General features: G+C 40.7%; 1 protein-coding gene across 3 annotated transcripts in view; it reads right to left on the bottom strand.

The window, feature by feature from the left end:
• The window catches only part of CTTNBP2 (cortactin binding protein 2), a 160,731-nt gene that overhangs the window by 43,789 nt on the left and 95,222 nt on the right, over positions 1 to 21,720 (bottom strand). For all 3 annotated transcript variants that reach the window (XR_010842128.1, XM_059074372.2, XM_059074376.2), the window contains 5 exons: positions 19,363 to 19,614; positions 9,217 to 9,334; positions 5,576 to 5,851; positions 2,849 to 2,944; positions 1,543 to 1,622 (listed from right to left, as the gene is read on the bottom strand). Coding sequence is in view for 2 of the 3 variants with exons in the window: in XM_059074372.2 (XP_058930355.1) it covers positions 1,543 to 1,622; positions 2,849 to 2,944; positions 5,576 to 5,851; positions 9,217 to 9,334; positions 19,363 to 19,614 (822 nt within the window). In the remaining variant the exon portion in view is untranslated. The remainder of the gene's footprint in view (positions 1 to 1,542; positions 1,623 to 2,848; positions 2,945 to 5,575; positions 5,852 to 9,216; positions 9,335 to 19,362; positions 19,615 to 21,720) is intronic.

Here is a 21,720-nt window from a genome sequence, read left to right as displayed (position 1 = left end):
AAGGCTAAGGTGCAGTTGTAATCAGCTGCATCACCTTTCTAGTCATTTTATCATCTAAACAGGTAAGTGAAAAGCCCTGATTCTACCAGCTGATTCTACTGAAAGCCTAGACTCACATTCCTGAAAACCAGTTGGTCACACAACTTCAACCTTCACTGAAGCAAAGGAATAAGACAGCTCTCCTTCCCATTTCTATGTAACACTCAGGCTTACTGTGATGCTTCAAGAATAAGGAAGCAAATTGCAAAAGCAAAAAAAAGAGTGAATGTATCAGATTTAGAAGACACCATCTTTTCTAAACTGCAAAGCCTCTGAATGTTTATATGCTACTGTGGCTGCTTTTACAAAGGTCAGTCCCAATGGTGAGCCTCCTGAGATCAACTGAATAATTTTGAAAACTTCTTTATATCAGGAACAAAGACATCAATTCACAGTTAATAGAAACAACTTTTGTTAAAGGTCAAATCCATTCATTTTTAAAAAAGCTTTCCAAATTAAGGCAAAATGATTATTTACTTAATGTTTTATACCCTCAATATTAGTTTTAGACGTGTCTCACACAGAGAGACACACATGTGTGTCAGAGACTTGCACAATCCTGGCTTTATTGCTCACTGGCTCTGTGGCCTTGAGCATGTTAGCTTACCTCTCTACTTCAAGTTACTCATCTATAAAATGGATGGTGTTTTCTACCTCATATTGCCTGCCATGTAATAAGTACTGGACAAATGCAAAGCACTGAATTTACCCATTTTGTATCTAGAATTTACTACTCTCTCCTGATAATCATATTCTCCTCCTTCCTTTTAATAACAGAACTACGTCTTTTAGCTTGGTGCATGGTTGCCCAGCAAGACCACACTCCCACTAGGCGTGGACAAGTGTCTAAATTCTGGTCAATGGGATGTGGGCAGTAAAGGTGTGTATGGCTCCTCTGAAAGGAAGGAACTTGCCCCTCCTGGCTCTCCTCCCTCAGGCTGGAACCTGAGAGCAGGAGTGGTGACTGTCTGACCAAGCCCACACACATGAGGCCCAGGGGTAGCAGCCCTGGAGAGAGAAGGTGCTAAGACCTGCTGGGCTCACCCAGCGCCTTCCTCCTCCCTGGGTCCCTCATCTGCTGGGACTTGCTGTGTTTGAGAAAAATAAACTTCTATAGTGTTTAAGCAATGATTGTTTCTGCTGAAGTGGTCAAATTAATACACTAACTAATGCTAGCATATTTACTCAATTGTAAATTATAAAAGGTCACAGCTAGGCATCTTGAAATCTATAGTCATTCTCTTCCATATTGATGATCAATTACTTGATGCCAAGTCCTTATTAGGGGAAGACACCCTCCGCCTGCCCAAATTAAAACACTTGGCAGGTCACAGGTAGTGTCTGGGTCCTGGCAATGGACACCTGGATGACTGTGACAGAAATCGAGAAGGAAGGTGCCAGCGGTTGTCCAGGGAGGGGGCTGTCCAGGAAGGTCATGAGGTCAGAGCACAGAGTGCATGTCAGGGCTGGCAGTGTAAGATGCCACATGGCAGGTCCACCTACCAGCCTGAGGTAGTTCTGTAGCATCTGCAGAGGAATCATAGAGGCATAGGTCACGCTACTGAGGCAGCCTTCCTGCGGCCCTGTGAGAAAGAAACAAATGGAAGGAAAAATGGGCTCTTCTTGTGAACTGTATAAATGATCAAAACATAAAAGAGCCTATCATAAAAGATACAATATGTTTATTGACTTACGTAGGCAGAGCTGACATTTGGCCAAGAGGCAGCAGTGTGCCTTTACCATCGTGAAAATACTGTAACACTTTGTATTGACTGACAGCCCCTGCCGCTGGCCTCCCAAGAGCTCCCCAGCTGCCCCTACCTTCCGCCGGGAGCCCACCCATCTCCTGTTTATCACTACCAGGGCATCCAGATCCGGGCTCCAAAACTATAGCTTGTATTTGCTCTGATTGCTGGATTCAATATTTTACTGTTCATAAGCAAATGTCATCAGAGATCATCCCAATCCTCAGAAAGTTCTAGCCTTGCCAGCATTAATGTACGGGTGCATTCCCAAACTCTGTCCCCTGCCCCGGACCCCCTTCCGTGTTCAGCCACTCTCACAATATAGTGTTTCAGCCTGAAGGAATTTTCTGGAATGGTCTCACACTTTTTTTAAACTTAAGCATCATTCAAGCAATAAAATATAACTTTATTAGTTCAAACTGAATTTTTTTAAAGCTCCATTCCCAAATCTGGGAAATGCATGATGAAATCAGTAGCCTTTTAGAGATAAGGGCTGAGAAATTGAGAATTTCTATACGACTTACTAGCTTTATGTACTCAGACAAGAAAATCAATCTCTCTGAGCCTCAATTTCCTTGTACATAAAATGAGGATAAACATAAATACGTATCTTAATTGGGCTGTTGTAAGGATTACATGAATTTATACTTGTATTGTGCTGTAAACAACAGAGCCTAGCACAGAGTAGATGCTCACTGAAATTAGCCTGTACCCTAATAATCACATTGGTCATACATGGACTTGACAGCAATAAAAGAAAGACATTGCTCTTAACGTGGTATCTGTCACTCTCTTATAAGCACATCAGTTTGTTCCTAAAGAGAAATGCAATCAGAATCTCAGCAATCAATGATCAGGACAGACGTCACCACAGGTATCAGAAACATGGCTTTTGATTTTTCCTCTTCTTAAACATTTCAAAAAACATCTAATTACTTAGTAGTGGGAGTCACACATGCGTGGCCTGAGGACACAGGACAAAATCATGCAGATTCAGAGCCTGTGCTGTGAAACACTCATGATGCAAAGTCTCTCAACATCACCTCAGTCTGGAATACCCTTACCTGACAAAAGCGCAGTGACCTGCTCTGCTTTATTCGTTCTCATAAAGTCCCACGGGGACTGGGCGAAGCTCTGACCTGCTGACCACGGCACATTTCCTAGTTCAAAAAAGATAAAATGAAATATCAAGAGAAGCTTAAAAGTAATTCTTCTTATAAGAGTCAATGAACGATCTCCTTTGTGAGACCCCAAAGGACTCCGGAGCTTAGACCGTCAGAGACACAGACAGACTATGGAAAGGGTCACACAAAGGGTTAACTCCCTCGTACAATTTTTGTGGATGGTCAAGAGGAGGCCTTCAAGCTACAGCCTTCTCCAAAGGCTGTAGGGATTGAAAGAAACCCGGTGAAAATACAACCAAACATGTCCAGGGTGAAGTTTTCAAGAACAAAGCAGATCATAACCTTTCACGGTTCTTCCAGTGCCTGTTTCACAGAGCCCGAGCACTTTGGATGGGATAACAGGTCCGTTATGATCTGGTCCCTGCCCCACTTTCCAACAAATTTTTGGATTCTAGTAAAAACAGTTAACTACAGGGACTCAGAATAAAGCAAACCTTTTCACAGTCTGGGGCCCCTGCTCACTCTTGCTCAAAAAAGGGTTCCACTTCGTAAGTGTCCACTCTTACATACTCTTAAGTACTGAGGCATTGGTCCTCAGTACTTGTTTCCATCTCTTCCTTCCACAGATCAATTCTCAAATACCTGTTCTCAGCACACCTCCAACACACATGCATACCTTACCTGTAACTCACTGCTTCTCTGTTGCCCTTGGTCCCTTTAATCCAGTTGAGGTTATCAATAAAGTTACTTATATACATACATAATAACAGCAGTATGCAGGCATACCTCCTTTTATTGTGCTTTGCTTTACTGCCCATTGCAGAGCTTGTGTTATTTACAAACTGAAAGCTCTTGATCCTGCATGGAACAAGTCTATCAGTGCCATTTTTCCAACAGCATTTTCTCACTTTGTGCCTGTGTAATGTTTTGGTAATTCTCACAATATTTCAAACGTTTTCGTTATTATTGCATTTGTTATGGTGATCTGTGATCAGTGATCTCTGATGTTACTATTGCAAAAAGATTATGACTTGCCGAAGGCTCAGATGATAGTTAGCATTTTTTTAGCAAAAAAAGTTTTTTTAATTCAGGTATGTACATAGTTTTTTGGACAATGCTATTGTACACTTAATAGACTGCAATACATTATAAATAATTTTTATATGCACTGAGAAACCAATACATGTGACTCGCTTTACTGGGGTATTCTGTTTATTGCGGTGGTCTAGAAGTGAACCCGCAATATCCCTGAGCTATGCCTGTAACTACCAGTTATCAACTGGCCACAGCCGGGTACTAAACGAAAGCCTTTACCCACAAAACTCAATGATTTTTAGATCTGAAATGCTACTTGGGTGCCCCACACCTCTGGGACAAGAATGAACACTGGAACAGTCAAGCCTTAGCACCCACTGCTCATAGAAGTACCTGGATCTGATGCTGGTGAATACCCATTTGCCTTCCCCCGTTTCCAGATCATCTGGATGAGGGCTGAGGGTGGAGGGCCATTTCCTTCAAAACACAGCCGTGAGGACTTTGTTTATTTGACCCCTGGGCAGAATCACACCTTAAATAATACTGCATTTTCTGGGCAAATGTGTTCCTGAGAATCATTTATGACTTATTTTTTTAATGCACTTCTAAAATTATATAATTCTTCTGTAATAATTATTTTATGATTATAACAATGATCCATAAAATTAAGTTGTGAATAATCTGCTTTAAAAGCTATTGGTAATATATGTTTTGAAAGTGATTTCGCATATATGTGTGAACAAAATAAAATACTTTCTAATATAATAAGCTGATACATTAATCGCATGGTGAAAATTGCCCTTCCCTCAATCTTGACTATTCTTTTGCAACCTGGTGCTATTGAAAATACACAGGCTTTCCTATCAGACAGACTGGAATTTGAGTCCTGACTATATGACCTCAGGCAAGTTAACTTGTAACTAGTTATCTGTAAATGAGCCTGCTGTAAGGACTCACTAAGGTCTGTATATAAATAAAGCTCCCAGCACCGTCCTGACAACACAGGAGGTTCCCCATAGATGTTAGTTCTCTTAGTTCGCCTGGAAAGAAACTAACCAGGGACAACTAACATTTATAGTACACTTACTATGTTTACCAGGAAGCAAATCTTATCTTTTTAAGTTCTTTGGAGTCCTATCAAACAGAAACAACCAGGTATCACCCTGACTCATCCCAAGTGGGAGCTTTGACTGCATCTTCATTAAACTTCTTCTAACTCTAGACTTTATTAGGACTCCCATCCAAAGGTAAGGTGTTCATACACTACTGCATCTCTGGCACAGCCCAAGTACAAACTTGGAGCTGTGTTCAGAGCTTGTGTATTAGCAAGCAGCTGCAATGTGGTTAGTTTCTTGCATTTATCAAAATAGCAAGTGCAATCACAAAGCCTCATCAAGGGCTTTCATGTTCTTTACTCTCTGGGTATTATTTGAGGCATAAAAGCATTTTTATACCAACAGGCAACATTATGTAATGGTTGCATTATGAATACTCAAGTTTTTCAGCACCAGCAGCTGCCACAAGTGAGCTCTGAATGTATTTAATCAGTGAACTATGTATCAGGTTAGGGAGCCCATGAACATAAATAAACCCAGAAATTTAACTTTCCCTTCATTGCTGGACTGCTGATACCTAACGTGATGGATCGCACGCTGCTTGCACCGAGGCCAATGCTAGAGTCACTGGTGCTATTAAACGTCACGTCTTCCAGACTCCACCATCCATCAGAAGAGATTGCTTGGAAATGATTTGTCAGAGCTTGACTCACTGCTTTTGAAAAATCATCCCATGATGTCTGTTTGCGAATATTTAAAGCACATATTGTGTTTTCACATTCAAAATCGTCGGCACCGTAGTTGCCTGGTTGAATCTCACCCACTGAAATCCTTAAGGGTATTTTAAGAGCATCTGTTGGAAGAATGAAAGAATTAGGGGAAAAAAACCAGCAAAAATCTTACATAAAACAAACAGACATAAACATTTTAAAAACAAAGCAAAGGGCAGCTATCCTATTTGTTTTTTAATATCATCAACTGAATATTCGTCTACTGGAGTAAATTTTGGTCTCCCAATCTCTTCACAGTTTCTTTGGAACCATGTTGGCTTGAACTGTTCATCTTTCCTTGTCTCTTTGGCCAGTTCTACTTCCTTGATTCTTTCCCTTCAGCAAAGTTCTCAAATTCTTTCAAAAAGCATCTGAGAAAACTAGAGCCCTCTCTTGACCTCTCTATATCACCTTTTCTCCTCACCTTCACTGATAACATCATGAAGAAGGCAGGTTACAGCTACGTAGGTCAGTGTGCTTAGGACAGTGGTTTCAGACTCATATAGACCTTGGGCTGGGCCTCAGGGTCAGCTTTCTACTTAGCCATGTATACTTGGTGAATGGCCTTGATCTCTCTATGCCCCAATTTCTTCCATAAAATGGAAGGAACGTACAATTGAGTTGCTATGAAGAATAAATGAACTCATGTTTGGAAGGGATTTAACACACTATATGTTTAACACATTATCTGTTAACACACTATCTCACAAGAACTAGTAAGTACTTGATAACTGGTGAACAGTGCAGTAGAAGCTTTTAAAATGATCTTTCCAATCTCTGTGACACCAGTTGACTGGGGCCCCCTCCCAGGTGGATAGCTCCCCATGCATTTGTTTTCATGAACTGAATTATATGCTTACCAAGAGCCACTTGTGTTTAATCCCAAATCTTCTATGTCTGTTGAACTCACTACTATAATTAGTAAATTAAATATTCCAGATACTGATGAAATGAGTTACTATTCCTATGAAAATTAGAACACTTTTGAGACTGAACATAGGAGTTACTATAAACAAGTTTCTAGTGAGATATGGATGAGACAACTGCATAAAATTAGAAAAATATTAATTATCTCTAGACAGATACTGCCTTTAGTTTGCTTCATAAATATGTTTAAGTCCTCAAACAACAGAAACCACAGACAAAGCATTAAAGATGTGGTTTGTTCAAATAAGAATACGTGGCACTTCAACTACCAGAACCATATCAATATAAAGAGCTTCACCTAAAAGTTGATGAAAGAATTACTTGGTGTGTTTTAAATTAAAATGAAATGTTTAAAAATATGTTATTTTTATGATCCTCTTCTTAAACTGACTTTTTTCCCTTAACTGATCACCTACTAAATTTTATTTTTGGTCTTCATGTTACTTAGCAGCTTGTGACACAGCTCTAATCTCTCTGCTCTCTGATACACTCCTCCTGGATTTCCTCACACCTCATTGGTCACCCTCTAATGTTGTTCCTTTGCTGGTCCCTCCCCTTCTAGATTTCTTAATGACAGAGTCTTGCAAGGCTTGTTTCTCTTAGTTTTTCTATCTGTGTTCACTGCCTTCAAGACCTCATACAGTCCCATGACTTTAAATACCATCTCTAGACTGCTGACTCTCAGATTTATAAATCCAGCTCATACTCAGTCCAGAATTCTTGCTGACTTGACATCTCCTACGTAGATGACCTAACGGACATCTCAAATTCATAATTCAGAACATAACTCCTAATCTTCGTTAGTAAAATCTGCTTCACCCTCAGCCTTCCCCTAGACAGCTGATGGCAATTCCATCCTGCCAGTTGTTCAGACTGAAAACCTTGGAATTATCCATGAATCTCCTGTCTCGTACCTCACACCCAACCCATCAGAAAGTTCTGTTGGCTCCTCTTTGGCTATATCCAGAACCAAAACGTCCTCATTTACTACAATCCTGAACTGAGCTGTCATAACTGGCTCTCACCTGGAACACTACATTAATGGCCTAACATTAGGCCTGTGACTTCCAAGGTTTTTTTTTTTTGACAAAGCAGCCAGAGATACCATTAAAACGTACACCATTCTTCATTAGGAACATTGCCAGGGTTGGCCTTTTACAATTAGTATGAGATTTCTTTGATTTTATCTTTTCTTAACAGTTATTTTAAAAAACTTTTTATTGGCGTATAGTTGATTTACAATGTTGTGTTATTTAGAAGCTCACTTACGTTTACTAAGTTGATAAAAGCAAAATATAAAATGAGATAGCTAAAAAAATTTTAAAAATTTAAAAAATAAAATAAAATGATAGCTAACAAACGTCTTTTTTTTTAAACAGGGTAGGAATACTTACAATGTTCCTGAATTTTAAAATGACAAAAATTCTTAAAAAAAAAAATGTATACCAGGCCCCGTCAAGCTCAAACACTGATGGTTACCTTAAGTCCCAACAATGGCTTACAAATTCCAGTAAGATCAGGCTCAGTCCCCATCCCCTCCTGCAACTTCTCTGACCTGTTTTCCTACTTTTCTCCCCTCACTCATTATAACCCAGTCACTCTGCCCTGCTTGCGGTTCCTCAGACACAACAGATATCCTCCTACCTGTTAGGGCCTCTGTCCACTTGATGCTCTGCCTGGAAAGTTCTTACATGAGAGGTCTACAGAGCTGCCCCTTCCTCGCCTTCAAGTGTTTGCTCAGATGTCTTATCAGTGAGGCTACCCTGTCTATCGTTTTAAAAACTGAAACCCACCCTCTCACTCCCCATCCCTCTTAGTCTTTTCCATAGCACGTATTACCATCTCACATACCATACAATGAATTATTGCTTATGTTTATTGTTCATTTTCTGACTCAATGTTAGAATGTAAGCTCAAATCCAACTACTGATACAGCTGGCTGACTGGATGGACTGAGTGATAATCCTGATATAAGAGGTCACAATATTTCATCTGATCTAGCACTCCATATTCATAAACCCGCAAGTGAACTTTTCACACATGTTCAGAAGTATATACTCTTAAAGATGGAAGGGACCCAAAAGATCATCAATTATCGTCCTAGACAGGTAGGCAACCAGACGTTGAGAGATAACTGACCTGCCTGCCTACATTCATATGATCAGCTAATAGCACACTAGACGACCATGATTTCTCATAGCTTCCTAGTCTCATGTCTAGAAAGACAATCTAAGTCAGAAGAAAAGAGCAATAATTATTTAAAAGCTCTCCAAGGTCAGTCAGATACAAGGAAGACCTAGCATTATTTCAATAACAACTAATTCTGTAAAAAGCCATTCTACGTGGAAAAATATAATTACCCCATTTATAACCAATTAAGTGTTTCTGTAGCAGCTAGGGTTCAAAGAAGGTTAAGAGGAGAGTGAGAAAACTGTAGTTTGCATTAATATCTTTCCCACAGTCCCAGAGGCCCCAGCGGTGTGGGTGCAGGATGAGCAATGCAGCTGCAAAGGGCACTCACTCAGATTCTCCAGCAGGTGCTTGCAGTCATCAGTGGCGACATCGTGTGCAGTCCGATTACACTTATCTCTTTTTTCCGGCTCCAGCCCTCCATGCCTACACAAGACCTGTAGGCAGTTCTGTAAAGACACGAACTCCATTACCTCACGTCCAAGTGAATAAACTCAAGCGAAAACTCCAAGGGAAAATTCAGTTGCCTGTAGCAAGCAAATCAGGAATTCTCATCCAGAAAGCTTATTTCTTTCCCAGCAACCCAAATACACAGATTAATCTAAACACTGCCTCCAAATGAAAAGCAAACAGTGCTTCATTTACATGTGATTCACAGGATCAAAACACTGCTCCAACAGAACAGCCTCTTAGGTTTCAAGAGAAAAAAATTAGCTTACTAATCACTCGGTTTGCAGAGTGAAATTAAGGAAAAAAGACTTCAGCAGACAGTATCCTTTCACTGTAATTTGGAAATATAAAGCAAAAAGACTTCTGCTACAACCAGATGCACCTTGCTATCTTCTAGATCAGGCACTGCTTTCCTGGTCATGCAAGCGCTGGGCTCCAATGGTAACAAGTCTATCCCAGAATCCTTGTAAGCACATATATATTTGAGATCTTACACTGTCTTACTTTTTTTAATTTGAGAAATATGTGTGAACACCATGTTGACTGAGGTTCTAGAAAAAATTCTCAATAGATATTGAAGTTAGGTGCCCTCTCTTTTTCAGTTTTTTCTTGTGTTGCTCCAGGAAATCTCCATTTAAAAAATATCACTAACCTATGAGCTGAAAGGTCATAGTTTTCCAAAATTTTTCAATTCAAAGTGGTATACAATTTATATGCAAACATTTTCAAATAAGGAACTGCATGGCAGGATATTACATCAGGATATTTATCAAGGAACTCTGCTATTTCAACTTCTACCACTTCATGATTTGTCTGTTGATTTCCCACCACAGTAAGCACAAAACTGAATAAACCAGAAACCATGAAAAGGAACTAACAACCAAAACCAGCACTGTCCTTCTCTTCGCTCCCCTACACACACACACACACACACACACACACACACACACACACACACACACACACACAGAGGCTCTGGGCTGACTTCCACTTCTGACAACTTAGTAAACTACGCAGTCTGAACAGCTTTCTCTAATCGTGCTGTAAAACACTTTTTTTCTGTTTTGTAAAACATATGTTTTTCTTACTGATGTATAATATCCATATAGAAAATTACACAAGTAAGTGTGCAGCTTGAAGAATTATCACAAAGTGAACATACTTGTGTAAGGAGCACTCTGGAAGCCTCCTTAATGTTCCATCTCAGTTGCTAGCCCCTCCCCTTCTCCCCCCAAAGGTAGCTACTACTACGATTTCTAAGATCAGAGATTGGCTTAGCCTATTTATGAATTTTATATAAATGGAACCATATTACAGATACACTTTTATACTTGGCTTCTTTTCATTCAACATAATGTCTGTAAAAATTCATCCATGTGTTAGGAACAGTTATAATTCAATTCACTCTTTTAAAATTACTGGGTGGTATTCTATCATATGGATATACCACAATTTACTCATCTATTTTCTTGTTGGTGGACATTTGGGTTCTACTATGGACATTCTGGTACGTGTCCTTTGGCAGACACATGTACATATTTCTGTTGGGTATATGTACAGGCTTGGTCTTCTGGGTCACGGGGTATGCACATATTCTGTATTAGTACAGACTGCAAAGAGCTTTCAAAGGTGGCTATACCAATTTCTACTCCCACCAGGAGTATACTTGAGTTCCGGTTGCTTCATATTGGCCCCAAAATATACTTTAAATCGTGAGTTCACAAGGAAATACAGGAAATCCCTAAGGGTCAGAAAGAAAAACAAAAAGTAAGCTGAGACCACCAGTTAAGTGAAATTTGAACAGGAAGCCAGTGCTGGTTTGAGGACAAAGCCAATATAGGAAATCTTTTTGGATGCTGGGGGGATGGGAAACTAGGCCTTGGTACCTGCACAATGGAGCCGCCGAGCCAGAGGACCTTTGAATCAAGAAAATGTGTCTTCTGCAAAGGGACTGACTTGGACGTTGGTTTATCACCACTCCTGCTCAAGTCGGAGGGACCTTGTCTAACAATTGTAATCCAAGTCTAGCTTTCATGGGTCTGGGGTTCAGGTTTAAAAAAATCACTAAGCCAAGAAATGAACTGAAAACTAAGTCAAATACATAAATTTTTTATCCAATTGTTATTACTAATTTGTACAAAATCAGTAAATGTATAAGATAGTTAATAAAATTAACTCTAATGAAAGATTTAAGTAGAATGCAATCTGAGCACTAAACTTTATGGATTCCCAGATGGTAAGAGATAAAAATAATACATTTATTACACAAGTTAGTACTTGCAGCAAAAGCAGGTAAGAGCCAAAACAGACCGGGGGGTGGGGGAGGTCTAAGCCTGCCAATATAAATGATTTTATCTACGAATTCTGGTAAATCATTTAACCTTTTCCTGCTCAGTTTCCACATCTGTCTCAAATATCTGTATTTCATAGGGCTGTTACATGACTTAAGTGAAAAGATGGGTAAAAAGCTTTTACATTCTTGGCACGTAAAACGTTCTCAATATTTATTAGCAGCTGTTTTTGTTATAATCAACATAATCATCACTAGTTAGAAAATAGCCCAAATATTCAGGTAAGTGGTGAGGAATTACAGCACATCAGCAAATGTCATAATTCTAGGTGATAGTACTTCAAATTACAAACAGAAATGATAGAAGATGCAACCAAAATCTGCAAGATTCTTTTAAGTCTGACCTATAAAGTGGGTTGTACATAATTTTTGTTACACTCAGGTAGGTCAGTAGGCAGTAACATAAGCAGTAGCTTTCTCTATAAGGAAGCAAGAAATGTTGGAAAGATAGCAGGATAATGCGTATCCAAACAGGGTCACAGCTGTGAGTTCCACAGCACTATGCTGGGCTCCATGGGGAAACACAAAGAAGATGAAAACTTTACCCAACTGACACTGAACAGCAGCAGCTACAATAACTACTGGAGCACATACTAAGCTCTAGGCACCGTTCCAACACAGCACGAGTATTTAGTGCTCACACATCCTCACAACTTTATGAAAGAGATACTAAGCACCTCTGTGCCAGGCGCTGTGTTAGAGCCCAGGGTTGTGACGACGAAGATGGTAAAAGTTTCTGCTTCTCTGGCAGAAATGCAAAGTATAGTCAAGAGCCACGCGGATAACGTGCCCAGAAAAGGGGGCTCTTGAAGCGAGGAGAAAGTTTTACTAAGTGGAGGAGGAGGCGGTGAGAAAGGTAGAGAAAAGAATCTAAGCTCTCTCCTTGAAGGGTGGGATTCGAGTGAAGAGAACAAATGCTGTGATGCTAGTTGCTTTTTCTGGAAATGGATTCTCAGGGGACCTCAACTGGGCAGGCTGTTCCAAGTGATGCAGAGCGAGAGGTCTAGACGAATGAGTCTAAATCAAAGTGCTGTTAACTATGATACAGATACATGTGCTAGAGCAGAGACTTTATTTTTAAATTTATTATTAATTTTGGTCACGCCGCACAGCTGAGGGATCTAAGTTCCCCGACCAGGGATCGAACCCGGGCCCTCAGCAGTGAAAGCGTGGAGCCCTAACCACTGGACCACCAGGGAATTCCCTAGAGCAGAGACTTCAAAAAGCAGTGGCTTAGGCTTCAACTTCTGCTTCCACTCACATCCCAATTGCCAGAACTTAGGTAGGTGTCCATGGTCACCTGCTACAGAGGCTGGAGAATGTAGTCTTTATTTTGGGTGGTCACGAGCCCAGCTGAACTCTGAGGGGTCCGTTATTGCAGAAGAGGGTAGAAAAGATGTTGCGGGACAATGAACCACCTGTGCCAGGGGCCTTTAAGAGCTGAGAAGCAAGGTACCAGTGCCAGGGAGACTACGTGGAAACCCCAAGTCCAAAGAGCTCGAGATAAGACCCTAGTCGGGGCAGGGAGCTGAGGGTCTGACACCGGGCAAGAGAGAATGGGAGGGAAGCAGTCTGCAAATGCACAGGTATGGTCTGGCACACGTGCTGGGAACAACTTGGGGTGTGGGGTGCTCGCTGTTCTGCAGGGCATGGGAGATGGAGGCTATCACAATGGGAAATAACTGTATGAGGAAGCAGGAAGACTTAGGGCTGAGATGAAGACAGCCAGAGTCAGCCGTGAAGGGCCGAGTGCTAGGGAGCTTGGATGTCTTTCTGGAGGCATGGGGATATGTTCGGGTAGGAAGTGCCATGATCAGCTCAGTTCTGAAAAGCAACTGGTGCATTTGGAAGACATACAGAAAAAGAGAGTCACAGAAAGGAGACCAGTTAAGACAGAACTCTCATAAAATAGCCCATTCACTCACTGATTCAACAAATGTTTAGTACTTGTGGGCCAGAGACTGCTGAGCACAATATATACAATGATGAAAAGTGATTTTTTTGGAGGAGGTGGAAAGGGAGGGAGGCATACAAATAACCACAGTAAAGAACAAGCTCCCTAAGTGAAGTGTGAAGAGGTGCTCTGGGGACCAATGAACTCCTGGAAGCCAAGGCTTAAGCTGAGGTGATTTCCAGGCAGGGAGGGGTCAGGACAGAAGAGGCCATTTGAGGTAATGAGAAGAGCAGATGCAAAGGCAGGGAGAGAAGAGACAGCACAGGATGTCTGCACAGCAGCCAGCAGTGCAGGGTTAGAGCAGAGAGTGCATGAGGAAAGGTGACAAGTGTGCTCGTGGAGAGAGGCTGAGGCCAGATCTGGACGGGACTTGTCTGTCATGTAAAGATCTGGCACTTATCCTTGAAGCGGCAGAAAGGTCACTTATCCTTGTAAAGACGAAAGGTAAATTACATGACCAACTTCCTGTTAGGAAGGCCCCTCTCAAGACAGTGTAAAGGAGCTGGAGAGACTGGAGATGAGGAGATCACAGCAGGGCCTACACAAGTCCAGACAGCCCGTGATGAGGGCTCCCCAAGGGACACTTAAAAAAATAGCCTTCCCTTTGTTTACACGTTCATTTATAAGAGAATAAAATCTAGAGTTTTATCCATCATTTGAATTCATTATCTTAGGAAGATGGAGCAATAAACACAAATGTCAGATGATGTTAGTGGATTAAGAGAGGAGGAGCAAGAGATACAGCCTAAACACGGGAGCCCAGGCATGCATCCTTGTGGAGCTGTTTGGTAGAAGTAAACATGAATATGGTCATCAATAGGGTTACCATATAATTGGCTAAACTGGGACAGTTTTAAGAGTAAAAAGGGGCACTGTTAATGGTTACATTGGGATGATGGGCATAAACAAGGACTGTACTGGGCCAACTGGGTTATCAAGGAGATGCCCTGTAAAACCGTGGGCGTCCTGGATAACACCTTCCTGAATGAACTCAGGACATGGTTAGGTGGGCTAGAGAGAAGATTTTGGAATCTCTATAGATTATATTCTGGAGACCAAAAAGATCATTCAAGGGGGAAAGTAGAGGGCGAGAGGAGAAAAAGGGTCAAAACCAGACCCATGAAAGGTGCTAGTGGAAAACACCAGAAAGTGTATGTCTTGGGTGAGGGGTGCAGCAAGACTCTGGTTGGCCAAATTTATGTGAGAATCCTTTAGGATTCTGTGAGTCATTGCTGTTCAAATTAAGCAAGGATGCACTACTCTGCACTGAACATTCTGGAATGAGAGTTTTAACAAATAGCCTTCCCTTTATCTACACACAGTCTGACTTTTTCGGAAATAATTTTATAAAAATTAAGGGGAAAAAATTATCACAGAGAAGGAAAAGCACAGATTTCTATTTATCATCTAGTCTCAAAGACTTGGTCCAACCTCACAGGTTATCCTGTCTTTGTCTTCTCCTAGCCAGGTACCCAACTCTGTGACAAGGAAGAAATTTAGGGACTCCTATCATTTCTTTCCTCTTTGCAGCCATAACCTAGGGATAGGAAATCTAAATCCTGGGGCTCCATGTGGGTCTCTGTGCTTAAGACACATACCGCATCCAGACCATCCAGTCAGGTGGATGCTGGAGTGTGGGAGGGAATGCCTGACACTCGCCTGGCTAAGAGCTAAAAACGCACCCGTCAGTCCACAGTTCCTACACACTGTGAGGATGGCGTAAAGATGGCAACAAGAAGGCCACTGCCTAACCAGAGGACTGTGGGCCTGCCTAGAGATGACCTCTAGGATGGTGGAAATAAATGGCTGGAAGACAGCTAAAAAGCCAGGTGTGAGATCTGGGTTTGGGAAGAGTTACTGTAGAAGCCACACTTAAAGTTGAAAGACTGGATAAACTCTTAAAAATAGGACTAGGCAGCTAGGAAGGAGCATGGGAGTTGCTGAGGGTTAAAAAACAAAAGAGAAAAACCAGAAAAACAAAGAGAAAGCCTGGTCATCAAATTCAGAAGGGAAGCGAGGAAGGAGCAGTGTTCTAGAAGCTGAGGAGGAGTCTGCATTAGAGTCAACATGTTAAACAACCCAGAAAGGCTGAGTAAGAAGAGCCTGAGTGACAGGAAGCCCCTGGCTTGGGCATTACGTAAACTAGAATTATCATCTACTCAAAACACATAATCCCCCAAATAAAGAATCTGTTTGTAAGAGAGCATCAACAACTAGCCGCTCAAATCCAGACACTCTCCCTAATCTATTTCTGCAGCAGGAACTTGACATGTCAGAGTTCTCATGACAGAACACAGAGTTTCAATAAGAAACTCTTCTATCCATTCACCCTAAGTGATGAAAACAAGTTTATCCTCAGTGACGAGTTCAACCTTGGAGCAGTCACAGACCAGCTTTAGAGAGAGCTACTCTTGTTACCAAACACTAAATGGTGATTTGCATAAATTGCTTAAACATTGGGAAAAAGACCAAGAACTAAGTGGAAAAAGGACTGATTTGGAAATCTGGTCTTCTATGAATTGGCCTGGGGGAATTAGTTACACTACTTCCCAAAACTTAATTTTTTCATCTGCAAGGCAAGGTAGCTGGACTAGATGAGCTATGTGTCTTCAAGCTCTGAAATCCCTTTTTTTTTTAACATTGAAAAACACAGGGAAACTGAAGTCATCTTCTTGGGTAACAATGGTACTACTACCTTATGTGGATTGGACACATATATGCCACTGCAAAGAGAAAAAAAAACCATACACCTTTTAAGCTCTACTTGTGGTCAGTGTAGAATCTCTTCACCTATACAATGATTAACTCAGAATTGTAATTTATTTTTTCAGAAAACTGGTCTTAGCAACTTAGTTGTGAATGGATTACCTCTATTGAGTCAGCCAGGATATAAACACTGTATTAGGCAAAGGATGAAAAATATTTTCCAATACCCACGACTGACTAGGAAGGCAGGCCGCACAAGTAATGAAACCAGGCATTCTGGGCTTCATTTCCAACTTCTATCTACTAATCCCTCCAGGGTTTAAATATCCTGACCATAAAATGAAGAGGTTAGCCTGGAAGATGACATATCTACTCCAGGGCAAAAAAAAAATCTATTATTTTAATTTATTATTTTTCTTTGCAGTGTGTGGATGTTGTCAGTCACACTCACTTTCTAAAATCTCTCTCTTCTTGTTCAAAATTTATCTTAAGCTTCTTAACATAAGAGAATACAGAGAGAGTCATATTACACGTGAGAAAGAAATCCTATTTCCCTTTACTCAGTGATGACAGAGCATCCACGTTGCCAGGGGCCTAGGAAGCCATGAAGACACCATCCTCGGCTATAAAAACACCAGGACTTATGAGGAGTTCATAATGAAGGACTTGAGCGGCAACACAAGCCCCCCACCCTGCAGGGTAACTCACCCTGGAGAGTGGGCTACTCTCTCTGCCTAGCATCAGAGGGTCAGTGGCTGAACATTCTAGATCAGTGATGCTCAGGTTTTGTTTTTTGCCTTTTTTTTCTTGCCTTCAGGTTGAGTGCATGAACAACCTACCACTGCCAGTAAACCTCTTGCATTATCCTCAGATTTTCTTGAAGGGGGAAGTAAGTTGAGAACTACCCCTTCCATGCACCTTTCCTCCATCAAATGAGATCCACTGTCTTAGATTAACTATGCATTTTCAAATTTAAGCTTTCATATTTTCCATCTTTGTCTTCCAAATACTTTTATGTCAAATGTCATTGCCTTCCATTCAAACCAATATATATACAAATATATATGTATATATATCAAGTTCACAGAATTTCTGTAGGTTTTTTTTTTTTTTAAGGATAAAATAGGAGTAAACTACTACTAGCAAGCAATACCTCCACGTTGAACTGAATCATGCCTTTTTCTCACTAGCTTAAAAAAAAAAACCCGAAGTCCAAAATGAACAGCTTCTGCTCTAGATCATAACAACAGGAAGTTACCCAACCAAGAGCTCCAAATGCACATTTCTAGCTATTTCCAGATATCTCCATCTGGTTGAACATATCCCAGAATTACATTCAGCATGCTTAAATCCACATTCTGTCTTCTTTTTTTAAATTTTAATTAATTAATTTTTTTATTTTTGGCTGTGCTGGGTCTTTGTTTCTGTGCGAGGGCTTTCTCTAGTTGCGGCGAGCGGGGTCCACTCTTCATCGCGGTGCGCGGGCCTCTCACTGTCGTGGCCTCTCATTGCAGAGCACAAGCTCCAGACACACAGGCTCAGTAGTTGTGGCTCACGGGCCTAGTTGCTCCGCAGCATGTGGGATCTTCCTAGACCAGGGCTCACACCCATGTCCCCTGCATTGGCAGGCAGATTCTCAACCACTGCGCCACCAGGGAAGCCCCACATTCTATCTTCTTGATCACAACGACGCCTCTTCTTTCCTCTTTCTGGGAATGTCACTATGATCCTTCTATTTAGCTCGCTCATTTCCTGTATCTAATCTGTCTTCAATTCTTGGACATTTGTACTCTGTGATCTCTCTTATTATTTCTACGACTCCCATCATCTTTCACCTCTTCTCTCCCCTGCCACCAATGTTTTCATAATCCCCAGTCTTCTAAATGTTATTGCTAAGTCAATCAATCTAAACTACAGAGGTGATTCTTTTGCTCCCTTGTACAAAACCTTTCAATGGTTTTACTCTGACTAGTAAATAAAGCTCAAACTTCTTAATACATCAATGACAGCCAGTGCCATACTGTGAAACTTCTCATTACTCTTCATTAGCTCAACTGGAGCTGTTACCCACATCCCTACTTCTGGTCTGTTCCTACTCCTCCCTCCATCTGAACTACTCTCCTCTCCAGTGATGGGTGACAAATTTAACCCACCCTGCAAGGCCAAAATCGTTTCCATCTCCCCCAGAATGAGCCATTCCTGAGCCTAATATTCCACAACTCTGCCCTCTGAAATATGTGCATTCTCTCCCAAAAAATAAAAATTTGCATTTTTGTACTGTTCCAACCACGTGTCTATTACCCTTGTTTTAAATTTTTTGAGCTTCTCTTATCCTACACTTGTCTTGTATCTTGCACCCTTGCCACTGAACAAGGAGTTAACTAATCGCATAAATGATTCCTGCAAATGTTAGCTTACACAATGCCTTGCACTCAGGAGCTTCCTGATAGATTTTCATTGTTAAAGCAATATTATTGCTGAAGTGATTTAAATAGAAAAAGAAGCATGAACAGATGGCTTACTATTTCATGTTATTTCCTTAATAATCAGAATCTTTCTCTCTTCTAACTGATGAGTGAAATCTAGAATGCCCTCTTATGTAACATAAGACAACACAGGTAGGGCTAGTGAGGGAGTTCAGAGTACAGGGCATGTGTACTTGAATCCTGGCCCTCCCTCTAACTCGTGGCATGGTCTTGGTATGGAATCAAACAATCCTGTGGACTCAATCAATATCCAACTTTTCCTCTAATTTGACATGAGACAAAATGTCTGGAATTACCCCCACAATTGTTAACAAACTCCAAACTGATTTTTGTGATTAAGTCTCCTATACGCTTGACCGTAAATATCTGCTGGACAAAAAAAAGTTGGTTCGTATTGGAAGCGGATCATCTCCTGCAATGGTACTGCTCAGTCCCCAATTATTCAGATGAAACACACTCAGTCAATAGCAGACAACTTTGCCACTCATCAAATTACAACTGTGTAATGAGGCCATCTGCTACCAGACACACCTTAAAACCTTTTGAAGCAGCGATATGGGCAGCAGTCCAGCCTTTGCTGTTGGCATGGTTGATGAGGTCTGCGGGAACAACAGGCTTGGATGTGCCCTCACGACTCTCTTCTCCTCCGTCCAAGTCAAAGACGCCCGACTTGGGCTCCTCATGCAATGAGTTTCCATGAGCTGGGGCCCTATGGTACATAAGAAGCTTGAGGCTGTCCACATTACCAGTGTCCACAGCTGCATGAACTGGTGTCCAGCCATCCTGAAAATAAAACGACCAGGGGGAAAGGGTTGATTACAACATCAATGTTGGGAACTGTGTTATTTAAAGTTCACCTCTAAATGTTCTTGGGCATGGACCACTGAGCTGGGAAAAGCAGGCTTCCGATCCTGAATATCATAGATGAGCTAAGTTCTCAGACCACTGTCAATTAGTGTATTTTCCATTGCTATGACTCATGTTTGCTATTTGGTAAGAATTGCCTCTTAACAGTTGACCATTTGGAGTGAACAGGTACTGCCCAGGATGGTAACTAAGCATTATATATGGTAAAACAAAACCTCAATTTAATATTAAGAAAGACAATGAACTATAGCATAAAGATTTTTAAAAATTTATATGCAAATATAAAGTTATCAGTACTGTACTAAATGAATGCTGTTATAAGCCAGTTTCATTTACAGGGAAGAGTCCTAATTCTAGTTATCTTAAAACTTTATGCCACTGATTTCAGAAGGAAAGATTCTAGATAACAGGGAAAAGGCAGACAGAAAGGAAAAACAAAGTCAAGTAACTTCATGAGATACTTATCAGCCTTTATGGAACTCTCTGTGACTGCAGCTCGATATTGATAAATGCAAGCTTAGAAAATGTTCCAACTAAAATGCCTGGGCCCATTCTCTAGAACATATTATATTTTGAAGCCTCAACCGTCCACTTAGCTGGTTGCTAGAGCAGACTCACAACTCTTTCCTACCATAGTGGTTCTCCAAGTGTGGTCCCCTGACCAGCAGCATAAGCACCACCTGTGAACTCGTTAGAATGTAAATTGTGAGCCTCATCCCAGACCAAATGAATCAGAAACCTCAAGGTTGGGGCCCCGCAATCCGTTTTAACAGCCTTCTGGGCAACTCTGTTGCACTAAAGTTTGACAAACACCATTCTAGGGGTAATCCTGATCCCCTCTGTAGTCTCTCATTTTTATATAAAGATAGGTCTGCCTTCTACTCAGGTATCCCCCTTCATTAGATTTTTAAGACTTTCATAAAAGAATTGAGAATTATTTCGGTGATACATATTTTGGCTTCATTTTCTTTTCCCTTTGGCCTATTTTCTTCATTTGGTATTTCATACTGCTACACTAAATATTTTTTCAGTGAGTTACAGTACACTTTAAAAAAAAATAACGGGGTTAGAAGACACGGAGAAAAACAGACAATAAATGTAACCATCTACATTTAGACTGAGTCATCTCACTGAATGACGTGGCTTTTTCTCTGGTTCTGTACTTCATATCAAGGGAATCGACTTGGCTAACAGCAAACCATGGCTGGGCAGTAGCTGGAATACCACATAGTCCTCCGGTGTACCCCAGGCAGATAAAGTGTTTCATGGCTTGTTCTTTGTTGGGCTGTAGATACCTTTACATGGGTATCAGTCTTAATTAGGCACCAGAGTGTAAGTGCTCTTGACCTTTCTTAGTTTATATTACAAAGGCCATGCAGTTATTTCTGAAAAACTTAAAATCTTTAATTCTCCTTTGATTTCTTATTAAGTCATGAGAAATCATTATTCCCTGAAGGTCCTTTATCAATTATGCTATTTATCCCTGTACTTTGGAGCCTCTGTACTTCTAACGATTTCATTCAGTTTATCAACAACTAGCTTGAGAGCATGGATTTCTGTGTTCTCTAACTTATAGGATGTGACTTTTTATGTTGAATTACTTATTTTTCATTCAGATAATGATGTAAAATTCATTCCTTTTTCATATGTAAGGTAGAATTTTGTAATGAATATGTGTAATACCACAGATTTCTTAAATAAAATATATAAAACAACATGAATCTGGACTATTTTCTCAGAGTTTCAAAAAATAAATAGAAAGGAAAATTAAAGAAAAAAAGCTCTTGCAATAGGACTCAATGGAAAATGTCTATACCTAGCTTATATCTCTGGTTATACCATTAATTGTTTGTTTTCTTTTGAGAAATTAAGAAAATCCAAGATCTAAGAGTGACCTTAAAGTAGGTAATGCACCTTTTTATCCTAGAAAATTTTAAGGGTGTTTCCTATGAAATGGATGCACAGTATAGTCAATTCTCTATTAACAGAAGAGATCCAAGGTTCAGATAACCTTTGGAGATT

The sequence above is a fragment of the Kogia breviceps genome, chromosome 9 (genome assembly GCF_026419965.1).
Source record: "Kogia breviceps isolate mKogBre1 chromosome 9, mKogBre1 haplotype 1, whole genome shotgun sequence".
Classification (NCBI taxonomy): Eukaryota; Metazoa; Chordata; class Mammalia; order Artiodactyla; family Physeteridae; genus Kogia; species Kogia breviceps.
This window is presented reverse-complemented; position numbering and strand designations above follow the sequence as displayed.